The sequence below is a fragment of the Canis lupus genome, chromosome 22 (genome assembly GCF_048164855.1).
Source record: "Canis lupus baileyi chromosome 22, mCanLup2.hap1, whole genome shotgun sequence".
NCBI classification, from domain to species: domain Eukaryota; kingdom Metazoa; phylum Chordata; class Mammalia; order Carnivora; family Canidae; genus Canis; species Canis lupus.
The window spans coordinates 21,918,152-21,943,296 of NC_132859.1; the positions used below are offsets into that span (position 1 = coordinate 21,918,152).

Consider the following 25,145-nt stretch of genomic DNA (forward strand, 5'->3'; position numbering starts at 1 on the left):
AGGTTTCTTCTCCCACACTGCAATAGATTGTCTCATATACAAGTGGTTATACACATCCCACTTCAGAGAGCATTGCTATAGTAGGGACTTTGTTTACACTGGAGACATACAAGCCTAGCCAGCCAAACACCTGCCTCACCAATGAGGAAGAGTAGCTGCTGCTGCCCTCCATCTGTCTCTGCCTCTCATGGGCCCTCTTGCTTAAACCAGAATCATGGCAGGAAGGGCACATACCTACTTCCCCCTGCAGCAGACATTAGGCGGTGGTCTGACTTTATGTGGAAGACCTTGTGGTACAGAGATGAAGATGGAGGGAGAAAGTCAGGGGGACAGGCTGGCTGGGAGGAGACTCCACTCAACTAATGACTCCTTAGGCCATCCAGTGAGCTTTCAGGATCTACCCACAAGGAGAAAGGAGAGTTGTACAATGTTGAATAATCCACAAACTCAGGGAAGCTCTGTGGAGGGTATGGAAGGCAAATGGACCATGATTCTTGCCCCCAGGCCCCTACTGCTCTTACTCTCATACCAGAGGGGTTAGTGAGCCTTTCCTGAGGCAACTCTTCCAGGGACAGGCCCACAGCCAAGCCTTGAGCACCTCAGAGGGAGCACCTTCTGGCCAGTGTGCTAGAATCCCCATTTTAAAGATAAGAGAAGGAAACTGAGGCCCTGAGGGGTTAATAACTTGTCCAAAATCAACTGGTGAGTCAGATGCAAAATCAAGCAGTCTGGTTCCAGAGCGCATGTACTCATCCGCCAGGGACACGGCCCCTCCCAGGAAATAAGGCTCATCTGGGCTCACACTGAGAGGGACAGATAGGGCACTCTGAGCCCTGCCATTCCTTCACAGACACACAACTCCACATTTCAGTTTACAGAGGGGCTTGTCCCTTTGGGAGTTGGCTAAGTACCACTCTGCAGAACCTCAGGCATGTACCAGTTTATTATGCTCACATGGAGGGAAAGTATCACATTTCCAGTTCTTCCAGGTGCCAGGCACTGTTCTGGGGCAAGATCTCTGTGATCTTGACCAACTACCTTGAGAGATGAGATCAGTTCTCCATTTTTCAAATATGAACACCACACTAAAAGGACAGGTCTCCTTCACAGAGCTCTGGGACCTGAACTCAAATCTCTGAAATCCCAGCCTTCTCTAGATCACAGCTACCCTCTGGATATTCATCTTCTCTTTATCCAGAAAAGGAAGGGAGCAATGAAGGGAAGAAGGGAAGGAAGGAGATAAGGGGGGGTGGGGATGAAGAGAGCTTCCAGTTATAGACCAAACCAAGTCATGACACAAATCTTCCACCATAAACTAATAAAACTTTTAAATTTCAGTGGGATTTGCTCTCTTATAGAAAGAGCTGAACTTGTGTGTACGTGCCGGGGGGGAGGGGGGGTAGGATTGCTGACCTAAAGGGATGGGCAGGAATGCATTGGCTCTCTGAACCAATATTTGTTGTTTCCAAATATTGCCTCATTTACAAAGAAGCAGAGCAAACAAAGAACTTCTGTCTGGTTGAAACAGTCCCTCTTCCCCTTCCCCCCCTCCTTGCTTTCTTCCCAACACCAAGGCTTCTCCTCTAAAAGACCTGAGTCTGGGTCTTTGGGAAGGTGGGATCCAGTAGCCTGAGAACGATGCTCATAGACAGACAATCCCTCAGAACTACTGCTCAGAAAAGAGTGTGGTGTGAGAGGTGAGAACCAAAGGAACTGTCCTTTTAGGAAAATGTCAGGCCACTTGAAATGCCACACACATACCCCAACTCTATCTCACTTATACCCCTCAGAAGTCCCTGGACAAGGGAAGATTCTCTGGCTTTCCATTCTTTTCCCAGAGGAGTCCATAAAAATATTCTTTTTGCGAATAGTCCAGGGCCAGACAGCATCACCAATGAATTCTACCAAACATTTAAGAAGAATTATAACAATCTTACATGTACTCTTTCGGGAATAGAAAAAGAAGAAGCACTCCCTAACTGATTTTTGAGGCCGATAAGTATAGTTTGAAAGCAAAAACCATCAAGGACATCATGACAAAGATAAAAAAAAATACCTTTTATGAACACAGATGCAAAGATCCTAAGCAAAATATTAGCAAATTGAACACAGCAATATCTAAAAAAGGATACTAAATCATTAGCAGGTTGGATTTATTCCAGGAATGCAAGTTATATTTTGAAAAATCAACCAGTGTAATTGATCACATTAACAGAATAAAGGAGAAAAATTATATGACCATATCAGTCAGTACAGGAACAGCATTTTTTAAAAGATTTTATTTATTCATTCATGAGAGACAGAGAGAGAGAGAGAGGCAGAGACATAGGCAGAGGGAGAAGCAGGCTCCATGCAGGGATTCTGATGTGGGACTCAATCCCAGGACTCCACGATCAAGCCCTGGGCCGAAGGCAGGCGCTAAACCACTGAGCTACCCAGGGATCCCAAGGTACAGTATTTGGTAAAATTCAGCAACCATTCTTTTTTGTAAAGGTTTCATTTATTTATTTACAGAGAGAGAGAGAGAGAGTACACGAGCAGAGGGGTAGGAGAAGCAGGCTCCCCACTGAGCATGGAGCCTGATGCTGGACTAGATCCCAGAACCCCAGGATCATGACATGGCCTTAGCCAAAGGCAGATGCTTAACTGACAGTCACCCAGGTGTCCTGCAACCATTATTTTTAAAAGCTCTTAGCAAAGTTATCCTAGGAAACATGTTTAATCCCATTGTATGTGTTTTAATAATAATAAATACATAAAATAAATGTTATATATTATATGAAATCATCATACTCAGTGGTGGGATGGTGAATGAAAGCTTTCCCTTTGAGATCCAGAAAAAGGCCTACTATTATCATTTCTATTCAACATTTTACTTGTGGACCTTGCCAGTCTAGTCAACTACAAAAAATATATAATAGGTAAAACAATTGAAAAGGAAAAAATAAAACTTTCATTTTCTTCTCAGGTTATTGCATTAGAAGGAGCACAAAAGCAATTTGTCTCATCATCAATTCTATTAAGTTTGCTTGGTTAAGGTGGTGTCTGACAGGTTTCTATACTGTAAATTTCCCTTTTAATTAATGAGTAGTTTGTGGGAAGATATGTTGAGACTATTTAATATTTTATTCTTCATTAGACATATACCGCCTAGTTTTGGCATCCATTGATGTTTCTTGTGTAGATCAGTTATTACTATACTGATTGCCAAATAGTGATTTTCTGATTATATCATTCTTTGTACATTTATGAATTGGCATTCTAAAATAAATAAGTGCTTCCTGTTCTCCATTTATTTATTTATTTCATTTTATTTTTATCAGCATGGATTCAAGGGTTTCCTCTTTCTCAGTGAGTTATAATCCTTTGCTATAATTTTTTTCAATTTTTTATTGTGGTAAAATACACATTACCTAAAATTTATCATATTAACCATTTTTAAATGTATGATTCATGCATATTGTTGTGACTATGACTATCCATTTCCAGAACTTCTTTTACCTTGCAAAACTGAAACTCTATGCCTAGTAAAAAAAATTCCTCATTTTCCTCTATCCCTAACCCCAGGTTAGGGGGTTATTTTCTGTCCTGTGATTTTGACCACTCTAAATACTTGATTTGAGTGGAATCACACAATATTTGTCTTTGTGATTGACTTACTTTGTTTGCTGTAATGTCAGCATTTCATACATGTTATAGCATATGTCAATAATTTCCCTCTTTTTTAAGGCTGAATAATATTGTGTTCTATATATTTACCATATTTATTTATCTATTCATCTATCAGTGAACACTTGGGTTGCTTCCACATTTTAGCAATTGCAAATAATACATCTATAAACATAAGTGTATGAATATTACTTCAAGACCTTGCTTTCTTATACTCAGAAGTGGAATTTCTGGATCATGTGGTAATTCTTTTTTTTAAGTTTTTATTTAAATTCCAGTTAGTTAACATACAGTGTAATATTCATTTCAGGCATACAATATAATGATTCAACACTTCCCTACAGCACCTGGTGCTCATCACAACAAATGCACTCTTTAATCTCCATCACCTATTTCACTCATCCTCCCACCCACTTCCATTCTGCTAATCATCAGTTTGTTTTCTATAGATAAGAGTCTGTTTCTTGCTTTGCCTCTCCCTCTCCTTCTTTTCCCCTTTGCTCATTTGTTTTGTTCTTAAATTCCACATAGGAGTATGATCATATGGTATTTGTCTTTCCCTGACAGATTTATTTCACTTGGCATTATACTCTCTAGCTCCAACCATGGTGGCAAGATTCTAAAAAAGAATGAACTGGCAAGATTTCATTCTTTTTTATGGTTGAATAATGTTCCATTGTATATATACACCACACCTTCTTTGTCCATTGGTCAGTCAAGGGACACATGGGCCGTTTCCATGCTTTGGCTATTGCAGATAATGCTGCTATTAACATCAGGGTGCTGTATCCCTTTGAATTAGTATTTTCGTATTCTTTGAGTCAATACTTAGTAGTGTAACTGTTGGATCATAAGTTAGTTCTATTTTTAACTTCTTGAGGAAACTCCATACTGTATTCCACAATGGCTTCATTAGTTTGCATTCCTATCAACAGTGCAAGAGGATTCCCCTTCCTTCACATCCTTGCCAACACCTGTTGTTTCTTGTTTCTATTTTAGCCTTTCTGATAGGTGTGAGGTGATATCTCATTGCAGTTTTGATTTGTATTTCCCTGGTTATGAGTGATGTTGAACATCTTTTCATGTGTCTGTTGGCCATCTGGATGCCTTCTTTGGAAAAAATGTCTATTCATGTCTTCTACCCATTTTTTAACTGGATTGTTTGTTTTTTGGGTTTGAGTTTTATAAGTTCTTTATGTATTTTGGATACTAACTTTTTATCAAATATGTCACTTGCAAATAATTTATCCCATTCTGTAAGTTGCCTTTTAGTTTTGCTGATTGTTTCCTTCACTGTGCAGAAGCTTTTTATTTTTATGTAGTCTCAATAGTTAATTTTTGCTTTTGTTTCCCTTATCTCAGAAGACGGATCTAGAAAGAGGTTGCTATGGCTGATGTCAGTTACTGCCTGTGGATTTTATGGTTTCAGGCCTCACATTTAGTTAATCCATTTGGAATTTTTGTGTGTGTATATTGTGTAAGAAGTTGATCCAGTTTCATTCTTTTGCATGTTGCTGTCCAGTTTTCCCAACACCATTGATGATATGGTAATTCTATGTTTAATTTTTTGAAGAATCTTCATACTGTTTTCTACAATAGCTGTACCATTTTACATACCCACTAGTGGTGCACAGGGTTCTAATTTCTCCATATCCTCGTCAACATTTACTACCTTCTGGGTATTTTTTTTTTTTAACGGTAGCCATCCCAGTGGTATGAGATAGTATCTCCTTATAGATTTGATTTCCATTTCCCTAATGATTAGTGATGTTGGGCATCTTTTCATGTGCCTATGGCCATTTGTATAATTTCTTTTCAGGAGAGTCTCTTCAAGTTTTTTGCCAGCTTTTTAATTGGTTATTTGTTTTTCTGTTGAATTTTAGGAGTTCTCTATATATTCTGGATGCTAATCCCTTATCAGTTACCTAATTCGCAAATATGTTTTTGCATTCTGTGGGTTGCCTTTCACTCTGCTCATAGTGTCTTTTGTTGCACAAAAGTTTTAATTCTCATTAAGTTCAATTTGTCTACTTTTGCTTTTATTGCCTGTGTCTTGATGTCATATCCAAGAAATCATTGCCAAATCCAATACTATAAGGCTTGTGCCCTATGTTTTCTTCTAAGAGGTTTTTTTTTTTTTCTTTTTTTGAACTTTTAAGTCTCAAGTTTAGGTCTTTAAATGATTTTCAGTCAATTCTTGTATATGATATTGAGACTCCAACTTCATTCTTTTATTTTGTTATGTCCAGTTTTCCCAGCCCAGTTTGTTGAAAAGACTTGTCTTTTTAACCCATTGAATGTCCTTAGCCTCCTTGTGGAGAATAATTTAACCATATATGCAAGTATTTATTTCCGGGTTCTCTATTCTATTCCTTCAGTCTATATGTCTGTCTTCCTAGCACCATACTCTTGATACCTGTAACATATGGCAAGTCTTGAAACCAGGAAGTATGAGTCCTCCAGCTTTGTTCTGTCAAGACATTGTAGCTATTCAGGATCACTTGAGATTCCGGATGAATTTTTGGACTTTTTGCTTATGAAAAAAAGAAAACTTGTTGGGATTTTGATAGCATTCAACCTGTAGGCTGTTTGGAGTAGTATCACAACAGTATTAAGTCTTCTATTCCATAAACACGGGATATCATAGCATTTATTTGTGTCTTCTTTAATTTCTTTCAGCAATATTTTGTAGTTTTCATTGCACAAGTATTTCACCTCTTTGATTAAGATAATTTCTAAACATCTTTGTGATACTATCATGAATAGAATTGTTTTTCTTAAATTCCTTTTCGGACTGTTTATTGTTAGTATATAGAAGAGCAACTGATTTTTGTTTGTTGATTTTGTATCCTATTACTTTGCTAAATTTGTTAATGAGTTCTAACAAAAAATTTGAGGGAGAATCATTAGAGTTTTCTACATATAAGATCATACCATCTGCCAACAGAGATAATTTTACTTGTTCCAGTTTGGATGCCTTTACTTTTATTTCTTGCCTAATTGCTCTGGATGGAACTTCCAATACTGTGTTGAACAGAAGAGGTAAAAGTGAACTTCCTTGCCTTGTTCCTGATCATGAAGGAAAAGCTTTCAGTCTTTCACTGTTGAATATGACTTCTGCTTTGGGTTCTTCATATATGGCTTTTACTATGTTGAGGTAGTTCCCTTCCACTCCTAGTTTGTTGAGTGATTTTTTTTTGTCATGAAAGACAGTTGGATTTTGCCAAAAGCCTTTTCTGCATCAATTTAGATGATCATGTGCAGTTTTTCCTCCATTCTGTTAATTTGGTGTATTACATTAATTGGTTTTCATATATAGAGAATCATCTTTGCATTCCTGAAATAAATACCACTTGGTCATGGTGTATAATTCTTTTAATATGTTGCTAATTCAGTTCGTCAGTATTTTGTTCAGGATTTCTGAATCAAAGTTCATAGGGATATTGATTTATAGTTTTCTTTTCCTGCAGTTTCTTTTCCCAGCTTTTCTATTCTATACTCTATTTCATTCATTTCTACTTTAGTATTTCCTTCCTTTTACCAGCTGAGTTTAGTTTGTTATTCTTTTTTTTTTTTTAGTTCCTTAAGTTGTGAAACGAGGCTGTTGATTTGAGACCTTTCATCTTTTTAAATGTTTTTTTATAGCTATATATTCCCCCCTTAGGACTGCTTATAAGTTGTGTTATGTTTTCATTTAATTTATATCTAAGTATTTTCCAATTTCACTTGTTATCTTTTTCTTTGATCCATTGGTTGCTTAACAATGGATTGTCTAACTTCCACAAATTTGTGAATTTTCCGTTTTCCTTTTGCTATTGGTTTCTGACTTCATCCTACTATTATCAGAGAAGAATCTTGGTATTGTATCTATCTTTTAAAATCTACTGAGACCCAATGTGTGGCTTAACATATGGACTGTCCTGGAAAATGTCCAATGTGCACTTGAGAAAAATTTGTATTCTGTTGTTATTGGGTAGAGTGTCTATTTCTGGAGTGCCTGGGGGGATGACTCTGGATTTCAGCTCAAATCATAATCTTGGGGTCTTGGGATTGAGCCCTGCATCAGGCTCCATGCTCAGTAGGGAGTCTGCTTGAGAAGTCTGTCTCCCTCTCTCTCTGCCCCTCCCTCCACTCTCTCTCTCTCAAATAAATAGATAAACTTTTAAAAATTTTTTAATTAAATAAAATTTTTAAAAGGAGCTATTTCTCCTTTCAATCCTATCAATTTTTACTTCATATATTCTGATGGTCTGTTATTAGCTTTATAATTATTGTATATTCTTGATGTATTGAACTTTTTATTAATATATAATGTCCTTCTTTGCCTCCTATAAACTCTTTTGGTTTAAACTCTATTTTATCTGATATTATTATAGCTAATGCTGCTCTCTTTTAGAATATCTTCTCTATACTTCACTTTTTAATCTGTTTGTGTCTTTAGATCAAAGTAAGTCTCTTGTCCTGTATATAGTTAGATAGTATGCTTTTTTTTTTCCATTATGCTAAGTTCTGTTTTTTTTTAAAGGACTTTATGTATCTTCTTCTTTTTTAATTTTTTTAATTTTATTTATGATAGTCATACAGAGAGAGAGAGGCAGAGACATAGGCAGAGGGAGAAGCAGGCTCCATGCACTGGGAGCCTGATGTGGGATTCGATCCTGGGTCTCCAGGATCGCGCCCTGGGCCAAAGGCAGGCGCCAAACGGCTGTGCCACCCAGGGATCCCTAAGTTCTGTTTTTTTTACTGAAGTTTAATTCATTTACATTTAAAGTAGCTACCTCATAAGGAGGGACTTACTTCTGTTAACATATTATTTGTTTTCTATATGCCTTATAGCTTTTTTGTTCCTCATTTCCTGCATTAACATCTTCATTTCTGTGTAGGTGATTTTTTTTTTTTTTTAGTGAAACATTTCGATTCCCTTCTCATTTCCTTTTGGATATATTCTATAGCTATTTTCCTTGTAGTTGCCATGGAGATTACATTTAACATCCTAGAGTTATAACACTCATTTGAATTTATATAATCTTGACTTCAATAACATAAAAAACCCTGCTTTTTCATAGCTTCATTGCCCACTGCTTTCAGTTGTTGATGTCATAAAATTACATCTTTATACATCATGTGTCTAAAAACGAATGGGGGCTCCTGGGTGGCTCAGTTGGATAAGCAGTTGGCTCTTGATTTCAGCTCAGGTCAAGATCTCAGAGTCCTGGGATTGAGTTTGCACTAGGCTCTGGACCCAGTGGGGAGTCTGCTTGAGGATTCTCTCTTTCCTTCTGCCCCTCCCCCCAGTTGTGCATATCTACTCACTCTCTCTCTTTCTCTCTTTCCAAATAAATAAAATAAATAAGTGGATCTTTAAAATAAATTAATAAAATAAAATAAAAACAAATGAATAATTGGTTTAATGCATTAGTTTCATATATATATAAAACAAAATGTAAAGTTACATTGTTATAATACTAGCTTTTACAAGAGCCCATTTATTTTCCTTTACTGTGATCTTTGTTTCTGCATAAAATTTCACATTATCATCTAGTGTCGTTTGTTCTCAATCTGCAGGACTCCTTTTAGCATTTCTTGTATGTCTAGTAATAACAGACTTCCCCAGCTTTTATTCATCTGGGAACATCTTAATTTTTCCCTCATTTTTGAAGAACAATTTTGCTTTGGATACGGGATTCTTGGTTGACAGGGTTTTTTTTTCTTTTAGCACTTTAAATATATTAGCCCACTACTTTCTGGCTTCCAAAGTTTAAGGATGAATATGCTATTAATCTTATCAAAGATCTCTTATATGTGATAAAACACTTCTCTCTTGCTATGTTCAAGATTCTCTTTTTATCTTTGGCTTTTAACAGTTTGGTTATTAAAAAATAAAAAATAAAATAAAAAAACAGTTTGGTTATTATATGTCTTCGTATGAGTCCCTACTTGGTGTTCATTTAGCTTCTTGGATATTTATATTTACGTATTTCATCAAATCTGGGACGTTTTTTGGCCATTTACTTCTTCAAATACTTTCTCTACTCCTTTCTCCTTTCTTTCTGTGACTCCCACAATGTATATAATGTACTGCATTTGATGTCCCACAGGCCCCTTAGGCTCTGTTCACTTTTCTTCCATCTTTTTTCTTTCCATTCCACACTATAACTTCAATTATACCATCTTTGAATTCACTGATTCTTTCTTTTGCCTACTCAAACATACCTTTGAATCTCTCAGTGAATTTTTACTTCAATCATTGTACATTTTTTAGCTTCAGAATTTCTTTTTGGTTTCTTTTTAAGTTTTTTTATTAATATTTCAATTTTGTTTATAAATTGTTTTCTTCACTTTCTCCACTTCTTTTAGTTCTTTGAACATTTTTAGGACAGTTGTTTTGAAGTTTTTGTCTACTAGATCCATCATTAGGTCCTTTTCAAGGACAATTTCTGTTGGTTTATTTTTTTTCCATTGAATAAGCTATACTTTACTGTTTCATGATATGCCTGTGATTTTCTGTTGAAAACTAGACATTTGAATCTAATAACATAGTAACTCTGGAAACAAAATCCCCCTTCTTCCCCAATGTTCCCAGGTTTGTTTTGTTTTTGTTTTTGTTTTTGTTTTTTATTGCTGTAGGCTGTTTCTGTACCAAGGATCAGAAAACTTAAGGTCCTTTTCGATCTTATTCCTTTCCCTGAATTTTCGCGGTAACTTTCTAATTTCTCTGGAACATATCATTGCTTTTGAATGCCCTAATCTTAAGTGTATGGCTCTCAAAAGGGAGAAAAAGAGAAATATGAAAGGGGAAAAAGGTGCTAGTCCTTCAAATTCTCTGGAAGTCACTTGGAGGAAGAAACACTTGCAACAATGAGGGGAGGTGCAATAAAAAAGGCTTCCGTCCTCTGTAACTGCACCTCCATGTTTAGAAGCAACAATCAGTGACCATAACATAGATACTTGATGTTTGCATGACAGGATGCTTTTTGCCCACCCAGGCCCCACAGCTGGGTGCAAGGTTCTCCTGAACTATGTGCAAAGCTGCCTGACTCAGAGTGGGAAGAAGGGGATGGGTAGCCAAAGTAAGAACTGAAATTAATTTTCAGTTTATCTTCCTTGCAAGACTTTCCCTAGTTGTTGAAAACCTTCAATAGCTTCCATAATTCCAGAGTAGCTACATCAAACAGATCTTACCAGTGTAATTGTTGTCTGGGTGGGGAGATAGATTCCTGGTGCTTCCTACTCTGTCATCTTCCCAGAATATTACTCCTCATTTATTTTGATGTTCAAATTTTTGCAAATTTGGCCACTGGGTGGCCCTTCAAGCTTGTTCTGGTGTATATTTCACAAGCCCCAATATTTTTTAAGCACTTCACTTTCTGACAGAATAAGACAGGCCTCTCTTATAGTTTCTGTACCAGCTCTGGAATATCTGTTTCCGGAATCTCATTTCTCTACAAAACTTTATCCTTTTAGTATAGAGTGGTATTTAGGAACCAAAATCTGGGTGCCACAAATGGTAACTGCTTTGGAAAGAAATTAATACTAGGATCTTTCAACAAATAGAGCTAGGAATACACACACACACACACACCATAACATACATCTCCATCTATTTCCCTCTTTCCCTCTCCAACCATGAGTTCATTACTGATTCCTCTAATTCCAACTGAACACCACAGCAAATCTTCTAATTTTCTTCTCCATGTTTGCAACTTCCTTCTCTGAGAGAGAAACCTAGATCCCAATAGTCTCAATATTTTTTTAGCTCTTTGCTAACACTTCCTCCATACATAATCAATCTACTGATCTCCAGCTGCCTCTTTGCCCCAGTCTCTCAGGCTCCACTGCCCCTAGCCATCTCAAGGACAGGAAAGGGTAGAGAACAGATACTTATTTTTTAACTGAAGAAAAGAACAAAAAAAAAAAAAAAAGAAGAAGAAGGAAAGAGAGAAAGGTAAGAAAAAGGAAGAGTAAAAGGGGAGCCTTTTTATCTGTCTCCACAGTCACATACTTTGAAGGGCACATAGCAGGATGTTGTGCAGACTGAGGAATAATTGAGCAGAGATGGTCAGCATTGTTCATTGTTACAAAGTTCTGGGCTTCTTTTCCTCAACTCAGTCATTCTTCTATAATATACTGGGAAAGACTGCAGACTATCTTCATTTCAAAATCTAGAAATATCCATTCTGCAAGCAAAAGAACTTCCTAAGAAAACCCTTTCCTTTTCAGTATAATGTTCAACTTAACCCAGCTGTACCTGACCTCTAGGCCAACAGGTGCAGAGGCCACTGACCCTGGAGCTAAGTAGACTCTGGTAACTGTCATGTGTAAAGGAACAAAAGTCCCTGGTCAAAGGTAGGCATTCAGGGAAAGCTGGTCTTCTCTAGCATGCCATTTGCAGGACACCTGGTCAGGCTTGGCAAAGATAGGAATAGGATTAGAGGTCAGGGCCAGGGGCATAGTTTAGAGCTCCATGGCAGGGCTGGTTTCAGGCAAAATTGTGAAACAGGTAATATGTTACAGAAGCTGCTTCAGTTCTCACTCCAGGGCCCCTCTGACAATTGACTTCTCCTTGACCATAAAGTGGGTTACTAGGGAGGAGGAAGAAAGGGTGGCGGTGAATTTTGAGAGCATGGTATAAAGTGGGGCAGGACACCAGAATGTCAAGGAGTCTGGATTTTAAAATAAGGGAAGGATCTCAGGTATAGGAATCTGTTCCCAGAAGTAGAGTTTATTCCCAGATTTGTATTTGGAGATCATCTACCCATACAAAGCAGGAATGTAGTGATGATAAAAGTATCATTAGATAATTATAAAAGTAAGTATGAGAAATGATCGCAACTGCAAAGATTAGGACAAGAAAAGAACATGGCTCTGGTTCTCCCTGACTGGGAACATGACTAAAGCTAGTGTGCTTTGGACATTTACTTCTATAGAATAAGACTTTCAGTTATTTAGTGAATTAAGCAGGTTACTTAACTCTCGGTGTCTGTTTCCCATCTAGAAAGTGGGAATAATAATACCTACTTCATAGGCTTGTTATGAGAACTAAATTAGCAATTAAAGTAAATCACCGAGTATAGTACCCAGCACATTATTCTCCTTCTTATTTTTATTTGTATCATGACCAATATCTTTCCCCCTTTAAGTCCTGTGTACACAGCACTGTGAGCCTAGCCCCTCAGGTCACATCACATCAGGAAATCCTACAAGCATGCTGACCTCTATATCCTAGACAATGTAGCATAGGCAATACCCCAGGCAGAGCCTGGCAGCATTATTTTGTCTGTATACCAGTTACCTGTATGCTCCTTCTTATTCACCTGTCCATTCTTGAGGGCCGGTACTAAGTATTAACATGCACAGTCTGTGGAATAAAATGGGTATGAAATTGGGGCCAGAGATCCCTGGGTTTAAATCATAAACCACTTAAAAGCTACATGATATTGAACAAGTTTTTTCCAGTTTTACTACTGGACTCTGTTTTCTCATTAGCAATAAGAATACGAATACGGGGATCCCTGGGTGGCGCAGCGGTTTGGCACCTGCCTTTGGCCCAGGGCGCGATCCTGGAGACCCGGGATCGAATCCCACATCGGGCTCCCGGTGCATGGAGCCTGCTTCTCCCTCTGCCTGTGTCTCTGCCTCTCTCTCTCTCTGTGACTATCATAAATAAATAAAAATTTTAAAAAAAAGAATACGAATACGTATCTTCCAGGGCCATTTTGAAGATTACTCCCAGTGCTATTAAAGTGCTGGCCCTGCCAGCAGATGGTAATGATTATCATTATTATTAAATAGCTAGTGTGGACTAAATACTACCAACATGTTCAGTGACTTAATGAAGTGACCCCACATAATTTCTTAATGGCTTTGTCTATTGTTGATGGACCCTTCAGCAAAACATACTCTGCAAGACCATTTAGTACAATGACCTCATTTTATGGAGAGAAAAACTGAGGCCCAACTAGAAGGCATAACTGGTAAGGTGTCCAGCAGTGCAGGCAAAGCTAGAACCTACTTTGGACTCAACATCCTGAGCTATCTTCATCATCCTGTAACTCACTGTACTAGAGGGTCATTCATACTTTCTCCCAGGATTATTTAGGTATTTCATTTCCCATTGCTTTTTCATCAGGAGAAGCCCAGTCCTGAGATGTTCAGGTGGGCCCATGAAACGTGACTAGTTAAGCAGAGCAGAGTCTAGTACTTGTGGGGCAAAACAAACAGATCACTGGTCCCTCTACTGCCCCACAGCAAACGCCTCTGTTTGATGTCCTACTCTCCATGGAAAGAGAAGAGCAAAGTTTACCTATTTCTCAGCTGTTCCAAAGTAAACCTCTGGCCTATACAGATCTATATAAAATTTGTATCAACTGTTGGATTCTACAGTTGAATGATTTTACTTTTTTAATTGTTCTAAACATTCCTACAGATAGGCCTTATACATAAATATGTACAGCTTGTCTATATGTGTAATTTAGTAAGACTTCTTAGCACCATAGGGTTGCATCTGCCTGAAAACAGATTAAATAGCTACTAACCTCACTCCTTCACCTCAGAGGAAAGTGGTATGAGGTCACAGAAAAATCACTGAACTGAAGCTATGAATACACAAAAATTGTAGGTCAAGTAGAGTGTGTGTGTGTGTGTGTGTGTGTGTGTGTGTGTGTGTTACTAAGGTTAGAGTCCCAGGATCTTATTATATCTGAAACAAGTCCAATGGTATCCTAAATATGTTGAAATGTGAAACACTAATTATCTGCTCTGGTCATCTTTCCAAGTTCTTAAAATTCAAAGAAAAGTAGGTAGGGTACTTGATAACTCTTACCTGGTGTCAGATCTCTGTTGGTCCAGGATCTTTGAGCTCCTTCCTCAAGGTTATACCACCAAAGACTGCAGGTTTGGCTCTCCTGGTGGGGAAAACTGGCAGCAGAAATCTAAGCCCCTCGGAGCCAACAGTCTCTGAGGCTTTGGTCAAGAGACCTTGAGAACTTTGTAGGAAATGAAATGCTAGGAGCCTTCTGGAAGCACCAACATAAAAGATAAACATGCAGGTGGCTTCCTGGGGGCAGCCTGGAGGGAGATGACCTAGGAGTAGATGTGAAAATACCTTTCCTAAGAAGGACCAAAGTGTCTGGAACAATCTGGAGCTAAAAGTGGAATCAAAATCGCACAGAAAAGGGACAGTAAGGATGAAGAAACAAACAAGGTCTAGACCAAAGTAGACAAGAGAATAAAACCAAGAAGCCCTAGAAAGCAAGTTACTATGTTTTTAAATAATGCAAAAAATGACAGAAGAAGGAGCTCTATGAAGTAAGAAACACTTTTCTAAAAACAGCCTTATTATAAAAGTTCAGGGAAACAAATTTAACCTAAGTTGAACAACAGAAAGTACCACGGTCAAATATCATATTGTTAGTACACAAAAATAAAAAATAATATGTCTACAGACAATGAGACTTTGCCAGAAAGATTTGCCCACTAAATACCCAAAACCTGCAATCTGCACAAAGGTATGAAGAGAGCTGGAAACAATAAAGATTTGGGTAGATACTAAAGATTTCTTTTTATCACTTAAAAATGTCACTAAAAGATAATTGATGCTTGATGTAAAAATAATAAAAGTTATTGCAAGTTTCTAATGTATGTGGAAGTAAAATATGTGATAGTAAGAATACACAAATTAAAGAGAATAATCAGGGATCCCTGGGTGGCGCAGCGGTTTAGCACCTGCCTTTGGCCCAGGGCGCGATCACGGAGACCCGGATCGAGTCCCGCGTCTGGCTCCTGGTGCATGGAGCCTGCTTCTCCCTCTGCCTGTGTCTCTGCCTCTCTCTCTGTGTGTGACTATCATAAATAAATAAAATTTTAAAAAATTTTTTAAAAATAAAATAAAGAGGATAATCAGTGGGGTAGTGCAGTCAGCTTGTGCTAGCTTGCAAAAACTGATTGCATATATCTCTTCTAAATGCTGTATTCGGGATCCCTGGAGGGCTCAGCGGTTTGACACCTGCCTTCGGCCCAGGATGTGATCCTGGAGTCCCAGGATCGAGTCCCCGCGTCGGGCTCCTTGCATGGAGCCTGCTTCTGCCACTGCCTGTGTCTCTGCCTCTCTCTCTCTGTGTGTCTCTCATGAATAAATAAATAAAATCTTAAAAAAAAAACCGTTGTATTAATTGACAACACTTTGGTAGCTTGAAATCATCCATGGTAAAAGTACTTACTTCAGGAAATTGGCAAGTGATACAAATCAGGGCCTTTTCTTTTTACCTTGAAGACCTTGTTGTTGAAAGTTTATACAGAAATCACTGACAAAAGAGGAACTATAATATTACAGGATCTTACATTATACACGAAGTGATATGACATTAAATTTATTTTTATTGATGTGTAATTAACATACAGTATTATATTAGGTGTATAATATAATCATTAAACAATTCTATACATGACTCAGTGCTCATCAGGATAAGTGTACTCTTAATCTCCTTGATCTATTTCACCCCTTCCCCCACCCAGATCCCCTCTGGCAACTATCAGTTTGTTTTCTGTATTTAAGAGTTTGGTTTTTTGTCTCTTTTTTTCTTTGTTCATTCATTCTTTTTCTTAAATTCCATATATGAGTTAAATCATATGGTGTTTGTCTTTCTCTGACTTATTTCTCTTAGCATTATACCCTCTAGGTTCAACCATGTTGTTGCAAATGGCAACATCTAATTCTTTTTTAGGGCTGAGTAATATTCCATTATACACATACAAACACCATGCTTTCTTTATCCATTCATCTATTGATTAACACTTGGGTTGCTTCTGTATCTTGACTATTTCAAATAATGCTGCAATAAACATAGGGTTGCATGTATCCTTTCAAATTATCATTTTCATTTTCTTTGGGTAAGTACCCAATAATAGAATTACTAGATCATATGGTAATTCTATTTTTAATTTTTTGAGGAACCTACATTGTTTTCCACAGTGACTGTAACAATTTGCATTCCCACCAACAGTACATAAAGATTCCCTTTTCTCCACATCCTTGCCAACATTTGTTATTTCTTGACTTTTTAATTTTAGCCATTCTGACAGGTATAAAGTGATATCTCACTGTTGTTTTGATTCACATTTCCCTGATGATTAGTGATATTGAACATCTTTTTAAAGACATTAAAAATAAAAGAAAAATAGCTAAAAGCCAATAGAGAAGATAAAAAGTAATATTTTAAAAATGTAAGCCAATAAAAGGCAGAAAAGAGGAAGCAAGAAATAAAGAACACAGGAGACAGAAAACAAATATTAATAATTACGTTATATATAAATGAACTAAACACATCCTTTACAAGGGTAGAGATTGGGGTACCTGGGTGGCTTAGATGGATAAGTGTCTGTCTTCAGCTTAGGTCATGGTCTCAGGATCCTGAGATTGAGCCCTGCTTTGGGTTCCCTACTCAGTGGGGAACCTGCTTCTTCCTCTTCTTCTGTCCCTGCCCCCTGCTCATGCTCTGTCTCTCACTCTCTCTCAATAAATAAAACCTTTTTTAAAAGTTAAAAAACAAAAAATAAATAAAAGGGTAGAGATTGTCATACTGAATGAAAAAATAAAGACCCAACCACGTGCTCTTTATAAGAAGCTCTCCTGGGATCCCTGGGTGGCGCAGCGGTTTGGCGCCTGCCTTTGGCCCAGGGCGCGATCCTGGAGACCCGGGATTGAATCCCATGTCGGGCTCCCGGTGCATGGAGCCTGCTTCTCCCTCTGCCTGTGTCTCTGCCTCTCTCTCTCTCTCCCTGTGTGACTATCATAAATAAATAAAAATTTAAAAAAAATAAGAAGCTCTCCTTAATATAAACAGATGGATTAAAGTAAAAGATTGGAAAACAATATTCCCAAGCACATACCAGTCAAAAGAAAGATAGAGTGGTCAATTAATATCCAATGAATTAGACTTAAGAAGTACTACCAGGGACAATAGGGACTTTTCATAATGACGAAGCAGTCAATTCATTAAGAAAGCCTAACATCCTAAATGTGTATGTACCTAACAGAACAAAATAATATAAAGCAAAATCTGACTGAACTAGAAGGAGAAATGAGCAAATCCATACTTACAGTTGAGTATCTCAATCCTCTTCTGTTGGAAATTAATGCAAAAAGTGACAGAAAATGAGTCCAGATGGAGAATTTGAACAATAACATTAACCAATTTGACCTAATTGCTATTTATAGAGCCACACTACATGTACTACATGTTACAGATCTATACATTACAGAACTACACCCCCAAAATACAGATTACATTTTTTTCCAAGTGTGCATGGGACAACCACCAAGATAGACCATATTCTGGCCATTAAAAATAACTCAATAAGTTTAAGGGGATTGAAGTTATACGGAATATATTCTCTGACCACAAAGGAATTAAATTAGAAATCAATTAACAAAAGGCTATCTGGGAAATCATCAAGTATTTGGAAATCAAAAATAACTTTTAAGGGATCCCTGGGTGGCACAGCGGTTTGGCGCCTGCCTTTGGCCCAGGGCATTATCCTGGAGACCTGGGATTGAATCCCACGTCAGGCTCCCGGTGCATGGAGCCTGCTTCTCCCTCTGCCTGTGTCTCTGCCTCTCTCTCTCTCTCTCTCTCTCTCTCTGTGTGACTATCATAAGTAAATAATAAAAAAATAAAATAACTTTTAAGTAATCAACAGATCTAACAAGAAATCTTTGGGAAATTAGAAAAAATGTTACCTGAATGGTAAAGAAAACATAACATACCAAAATTTTAGGAATGCAGCCCAAATAGTACTTAGAAGGAAATTTATAATTTTAAATGTCTATATTAGAAGACTGTTCTAAACTGATCTAAACTTGTACCTTAAGAATCTAAGAAAAAAGCAAATTAAATGACAAGTAAATAGGAGACAGGAAATAAGGGCAAGAACAGAAAATGAGATAGAAAATACACAAATAGTGAAAATTAAAAAAAAAAAACAAAAATTTGTTCTTTGAAAAGTTCAATAAAATTTATAAAGTAACTAGACTGATCAAGAAAAATGAAGGGATAGAACACAAATTACCAATATGGAAAGTAGAAGAATAGATGTCATTTATATCCTATAGATATTAAAAGATAATAAGGAAATATTTTTGGACAAGTTTATGGCAAAAATAGACCATTTTGATAAAATAGACAAATTCCTTGAAAAACACAAATTTACAGTTTTATATTTTCACTGGGTCTTCTTTAAGCCTTACACTTTTTTCTTTGTTATGCTTATGTTTTCTTTTAAATCCTGGGGAATGTTTATAACAACTGTTTTAAAGTTAATTGACTGTATCTGATAAAGGCTTAATATCCAAGACCTATAAAGAATGTATCAAACTCAACACTCCAAAAATGAATAATCCAGTTAAGAAATGGACAGAAGACATGAATAGACATTTTTCCAAAGACGATATCCAGATGGCTAACAGACACATGAAAAGATGCTCAACGTCACTCATCATCAGAGAAATACAAATCAAAACCACAATGAAGGACACCTGGGTGGCTCAGCAGTTAAGTATCTGCTTTTGGATCAGGGCATGATCCCAGGATCTGGGATGAAGTCCCACATCGGGCTCCCTGCGGCGAGCCTGCTTCTCCCTCTGCCTTTGTCTCTGCTTCTCTGTGTGTGTGTGTCTCTCTCATGAATAAATAAATAAATCTTTTTTTAAGAAAAAAGTTTTTTAAAAAACACGATGAGACACCTGTCAGAATGGCTAAAATAACAGCACAAGAAACAACAGGGGTTGGCGAGGATATGGAGACAGAGGAACCCTCTTACACTGTTGGTGGGAATGCAAACTGGTGCAGCCACTGTGGAAACCAATATGGAATTTCCTCAAAAAGTTAAAAATAGAACTATCCCATGATCCAGCAACTGTACTACTAGGTAATTACCCACTGGATACAGAAATACAGATTTGAAGGGGTATATGCACCCTGATGTATGTAGCATTATCAACAATAACAATAAGCATTATTTCCATAACAATATGGAAAGAGGCCAAATGTCCGTCAACTAATGAATGAATAAAGAAGATATATGTACAATGGAATATTAACCATCAGAAAGAATGAAATCTTGCCATTTTAGCAATATGGATGGACTTAGTCAATTATGCTAAGCAAAATAAGTCAGTCAGGAAAGACAAATACCATATGATTATAGTCATGTGGAATTTAAGAAACAAAACATATGAACATGTGGGAAGGGAGGGGAAAGAAAAAGAGAGAGAGGGAAACAAACCATACGGGATTCTTAACAATAGAACAAACTGAGGGTTGATGGGGGGGTTGGGGATGGGCTAGATGTGTGATGGGTATTAAGCAGGGCACTAGTGGTGAGCACTGGGTGTTGTAAGTGATGAATCACTGAATTCTTCTCTGGAAACCAATATTGCACTGTATGTTAACTAACAAGAATTTAAATAAAAATTTGAAGAAAAAAATTTTTTAAGTTCATTATCTAAATACTATCATCTCCTTGGTTTTTAGGTCTGTGGAGGCTTAAAAAAAAAAGCTTTCATTTATTATTTGAGAGAGAGGGAAGAGAGGCAGAGGGAATCTCAAGTAGATTCTTAAGCATACTCTGCACTGAGCACAGAGCCCCACACAGGAATCAATCTCATGACCCTGAAATCATGACCTGAGCCAAAGTTGTGATTCTGGTGCTTAACCGACTCAGCCACCCAGGCGCCCCTCTAAGTATGCTTTTATAGAATGATTTTTCTTTTGATTCTGAGTCAAATTTTATGCTTCTTTGCATATCTGGTAATTTTTGCATACAATGCTGGATATTACATATACTGCATTTTCAACGTATTTAGATTTAGTTGTCTTCCTTTAATAGGTATTGAAGTTTATTTTATTATTTTAAGATCTTATTTATTTATTCATGACAGACACAGAGAAAGAGAGAGAGAAAGAGAGGCAGAGGGAGAAGCAGGCACCATGCAGGGAGCCCGACACGGGACTCGATCCCGGGTCTCCATGATCACACTCCGGGCCAAAAGCAGCGCTAAATTGCAGGGCCACTGGGGCTGCCCCGAAGTTTATTTTAGAAGGCAGTTAAGTTACTTATAGATCAGCTGGATCCTACCAAGGCTAGTTTCATTTTCAGGGCAGTTATGGAGCTCCTTCAGTCTACAGCTACTTTATTTATCCTCACATCCAAGATCTAACCTTCAGTGGAATCCTTAGGTGTTTGATTAGGTCTCTTCACTCTGATTAGGAACACAAATGACTCCTAGCTCTGTGTGGGTGCTGGGAATTATTCAGCTTATAGTTTTCTCTCAGTTATTCTTTGTCTAGTTGGATGGATTTCAATTTCATCCTATACTCATGTGGATTTGTATTTCACCAAACATTCAAGGAGACTCTTCTACAGATTTCCTCTGTATACAAACTCCAGTCTTTTTACTTCTCTATGCTCCTCTCTGTTTCCTCAGCTCAGTGAGACAGGCTTTCTTGGGTTTCCCCTCCTTGTGCCATCATCTGGAAACTCCCTCTAGACAAAAAGTAGGGTCATCATTCTGCTTACCTCTTTTCTTTCCCTTCTTTCAAGGACCAGAGTCCTGTGCTGCTATTGTCCAATGTTTGAAAACAGTTGTTTCATACACTTTGTCTAATCTTTTAGTTGTTTATGGAAAGAGGGCAAGTCCTGTACTGGTTGCTCTTTCACAGACAGAAGCAGAAGTCCTACACTCATAAAACTAACAGTTAACAATATATACCTTAGGGTCCCATTCAGTATTTATTGAGGCACTACCATAAGCTGCAATTATGGTAATACTAGATAGAGCAAAATCTCTGATAAGAAACTGACTTAAATGAGTGTAAATCATACTTTCAGGAAATTGACTGTAAAAAGGGAGTAGGGTTAGATTTTTGCAGTAATTTTAGTGTTTTCCAATTAATCTGAGTCATGATTTTGATTCCACTTTATGAATTTTAAATGTTCAAATATATTTTTAAATAGACAAGCTCATTACTTATCCTTTGTTTTTATTATGTAAGTCCTTGATACTGCACACACAGATGCTTTTTTTTTTTCACACTTGTAATCACCACTCAGACTCCCTTCAGATAGATTTATTGCTTAAATTCTATTTAAGTGATTTGACTCTTGGGTAAAATAAAGAATAGGGAGGGAAGATGAGCTAGTATTATATAGTTCTTTTAAAAGGTACAATTTAATAGATACTAAATTTGGAAGCATAACTCTATAACTCTAGTATAAAGACATAGTTTTCTCCCCTTAAAAAAATCTGAGGACATTTAATGAAGTTTTCTGAGAAAACACAATAGTTTTTATTCATTTTAATTTTTGTATCAGTTATAACATGTAATTCTAAAACAACTGAGGTTAATAGAGGCCCACATGCAGACAAGCAAGGATGTGTCTCCATCGTATTTGTGGTCGCTGAGCATCTCTGTAGTTGCCCACTTTGATCAGTTTTTAATGTACATGGAATGTACAGGCGTCCTGAAGTTCTGTGAAGCAAAACATAACAGAAAGACTTTCAGGTACTTCCTGTGCTTACTCAACAAGTCTGTTCCTGTTTTCTGAAAGTAAATGCTAGGTAATAATAGTTTTTTTTTTTTTAAGATTTTATTTATTTATTCATGAGAGACACAGAGAGAATTCTCGATCCCAGAATTCTGGGATCACGCCCTGAGCCAAAGACAGACACTCAACCTCTGAGCCACCCAGGAGTCCCAGTAATAATTCTTTAAAATTCTTTCATTCTCTTCTCTTCTCTCTCTCTCTCTCCCCTAACTAACATCAGTGCTATCCTTAAATAACTACATTTTCCTTTCCTCCTGCTCTCATCATCTTCAACACACAATATAATTCAACAAAACTTTAGGCACACTCCCAGAAATTTGATTATCCTAGCTCAATTTTATTTCTTCAACTTAATCCTTTTTGAGGCAACTATGTTATTGTAAAACACACACATACACACACACATACATATAAATTATGCCATTCTAATATATATGTATATAAAAAACTAGAAAGGGTACACTATTGTACTAACTTCATTTTGTTTGTGTTGATATTATTTATACATTTTACTTATAATCTTTGAAAGTTGATCCTTTATGAGTGATATATAGGAGTCATTTCCCAACCTTCTCCCTACACTGAAGGGCTCACATATGTGTACCTTTTCATTTTGTTATGAAAAAAATGGAAAAGCACAATTAAACAAGTCTAACTTCCAAATGTCAATTACACTCTCTGTCTCCTTCAAATGATTTGGTCTTTTTTTTTCAGGTAGCCTCTTACTTGTTGTCTAATTGAGCTGCCTCACTGCTAAGTCTGCATCCTCCTGCAGGGCCAGGAGCAAGCCCTCTCCATCTATGTGTTCCTATCAGTCCTGGCCCAGGGCTTGGCATACGATGGTCCTTAATACAAACATGTTTACCTTGATTCCCATGGTATTGTTCCTCAGTGTTTTATTCTACTCACCAGAGTGTAAGCATTGTCCCATGTTATCAAGAGCCTTAAGATACTCTGGTCCTAAGTATTTTCGATAAGTTGTTCCATCCTGAAGGTTAGCCAAACATGCCGTGTCATCACTGAAGAGCAGGTCCTTGGATGAGGATTGAAACATCTGGAACATCCTGTATTCAAACCCATTTCTTCCAAAGAGCTCCTGAGTTAGACAGACAGACATACAGACAGTGAGCACAGTGCCAGGGAGCACGAGGCTGTGCTTCTGAGGCTTCTTCTGCTCAGATCTGAGTCTGCTGTGCTGCTCAGCTCCAGCCCCTGGGAGACTTGGGACACACAGCACTATTAAGGCAAAAATTATGGGCTCTGGGTTCAAATCCTGGCCCTAGCTTTGCCTTGTCATGTGACTTTAGGAAACTTCTTGAGCTCAGTGAACCTCAGATTACTCATTGGTAAATGGAGATAACACTAAATAGTGAGATAATGTATGTGAAGTAATTGCTAAATGGAAAAAAAAGCTTCGAGTTTTGTGGCCAGTGTATCACACTACTCCGATCACTGCTGGATATTTTCAACTTTCCGGGTCATACTACCTTTCCTCTTGCTGCCCAAAGCCCTTGCTGTCTTGCCTCTTCTCTAGGTCTGCCCGAGGCACCTGACCGTTTCCATCTCTTCCTTCTCCTCTTTTTCTTTGTTCAGGGGCAGCTTGCCTTTTGGGAGACACATCCCTTCAGAAGTACCTGACCAAGAGCCCTTTGTCTTGCCGGTTCTCCCTGGGTTGTAGTCCTTTAACTGGCATGTGTGGCCAGAATATACTCATCTGGGGCTCTTCCAGGAAGGGGATGTGTGAGTGCAAAAGGCAGATGAGGCTTTGGGTTTTCCTTAAGATCATTTGGTTTAGGCATCCTGCTACTTCATAGCCTTTGTTGGCTGCCTGTAGAGGTCATGAGTTGGCTGAATGTTGGCTCTTGAACTTTCATGAAGCCTAAAATGGTGCTCAGTCTGCCCAGGTTCAGCAATGCATTGGGACCCAACCTAAGTCAGGTAGAGTAGCCTCCATTCTGCTTTTTCCACATATACCTCCTCACCTTAGTGTGAAAGGCACTGAGCCAATTCCCTTATTTCTGTGACAGAAGAAGAAAGAGACAACTCTCATGGAGGAACTGAACAAGTCCACGAGGTACCAGGAGTGTGCTCAGAAAGGCAAGTGGGTCTCAGGGAGACCCTTCAGATACTCATGTGTCCGAGGCTTTTTCAGTCCACTTGAATATCCTAGATAACCCCAAAGCACAAAGTAAACATAGCCACCAGCTAGCTTTTTGCTTTCATCAGAGGCAGGGCTGCAAGAATCTAGTTCCACTGCCCAGGGAGAGAGGGTATGAGACTGGGCTAGGTGTGTCAGTCAGTTCTGAAGGTGCCTGAGCACTCAGTTGGGGGGAATGTGTGGACAGGACCTCCTCTGTGCCTATACCTGTTGATTGAAGAGCATTCTGCGAACAGAAGCTGCCTTATCTTTCCTTGAGACCACAGCATGATTTGGGACTATGGCCAGGTGGCACCTGTGAGCTTCAGTCACAGGCCTCCTGGTACCATCAAGGCACAGCAGCTCAAAGTCTTCTTGCTTCAGATCTTTAGCCCATGCTTCAGGGTTCTTTCCTGTGGAGAAGGAAGGTCAGTCAGCCACAGCTTCAGTCAAGGTGCCCTCCCCCGGGGGCTGTGACCTAACTAATGATGTCTGGGAGAATCACAGACATAGGAAAATGAAATAAAACTTTAAAAATAAAACAGAAGAGAAAAATTCATGGTTATAAATTCATAGCCTCTCTGGTTAATGCCTTTTCAGTCCTGTTAAAGGGCAAAGATTTCTTAAACAGGTCTGACAAAGCACTAGCTAGAAAGAAGGCTGATTAAAAAAAAAAAAGAAAAAGGCTGATAAATTGAACCACATTAAATATTAAAATGTTCATCATTAAGACATC

The 25,145-nt window shown here is 37.9% G+C and overlaps 1 protein-coding gene across 3 annotated transcripts in view; it reads right to left on the reverse strand.

Moving 5' to 3' along the window:
- Positions 1–21,989: 21,989 nt before the first annotated feature.
- LOC140614005 (inhibitor of carbonic anhydrase-like) overlaps positions 21,990–25,145 on the reverse strand; it is a 56,340-nt gene continuing 53,184 nt past the window's right edge. For all 3 annotated transcript variants that reach the window (XM_072792695.1, XM_072792694.1, XM_072792696.1), the window contains 3 exons: positions 24,638–24,822; positions 23,182–23,368; positions 21,990–22,196 (listed from right to left, as the gene is read on the reverse strand). In XM_072792695.1, the coding sequence (XP_072648796.1) occupies positions 22,162–22,196; positions 23,182–23,368; positions 24,638–24,822 (407 nt within the window). In that variant the 3' untranslated portion in view covers positions 21,990–22,161. The remainder of the gene's footprint in view (positions 22,197–23,181; positions 23,369–24,637; positions 24,823–25,145) is intronic.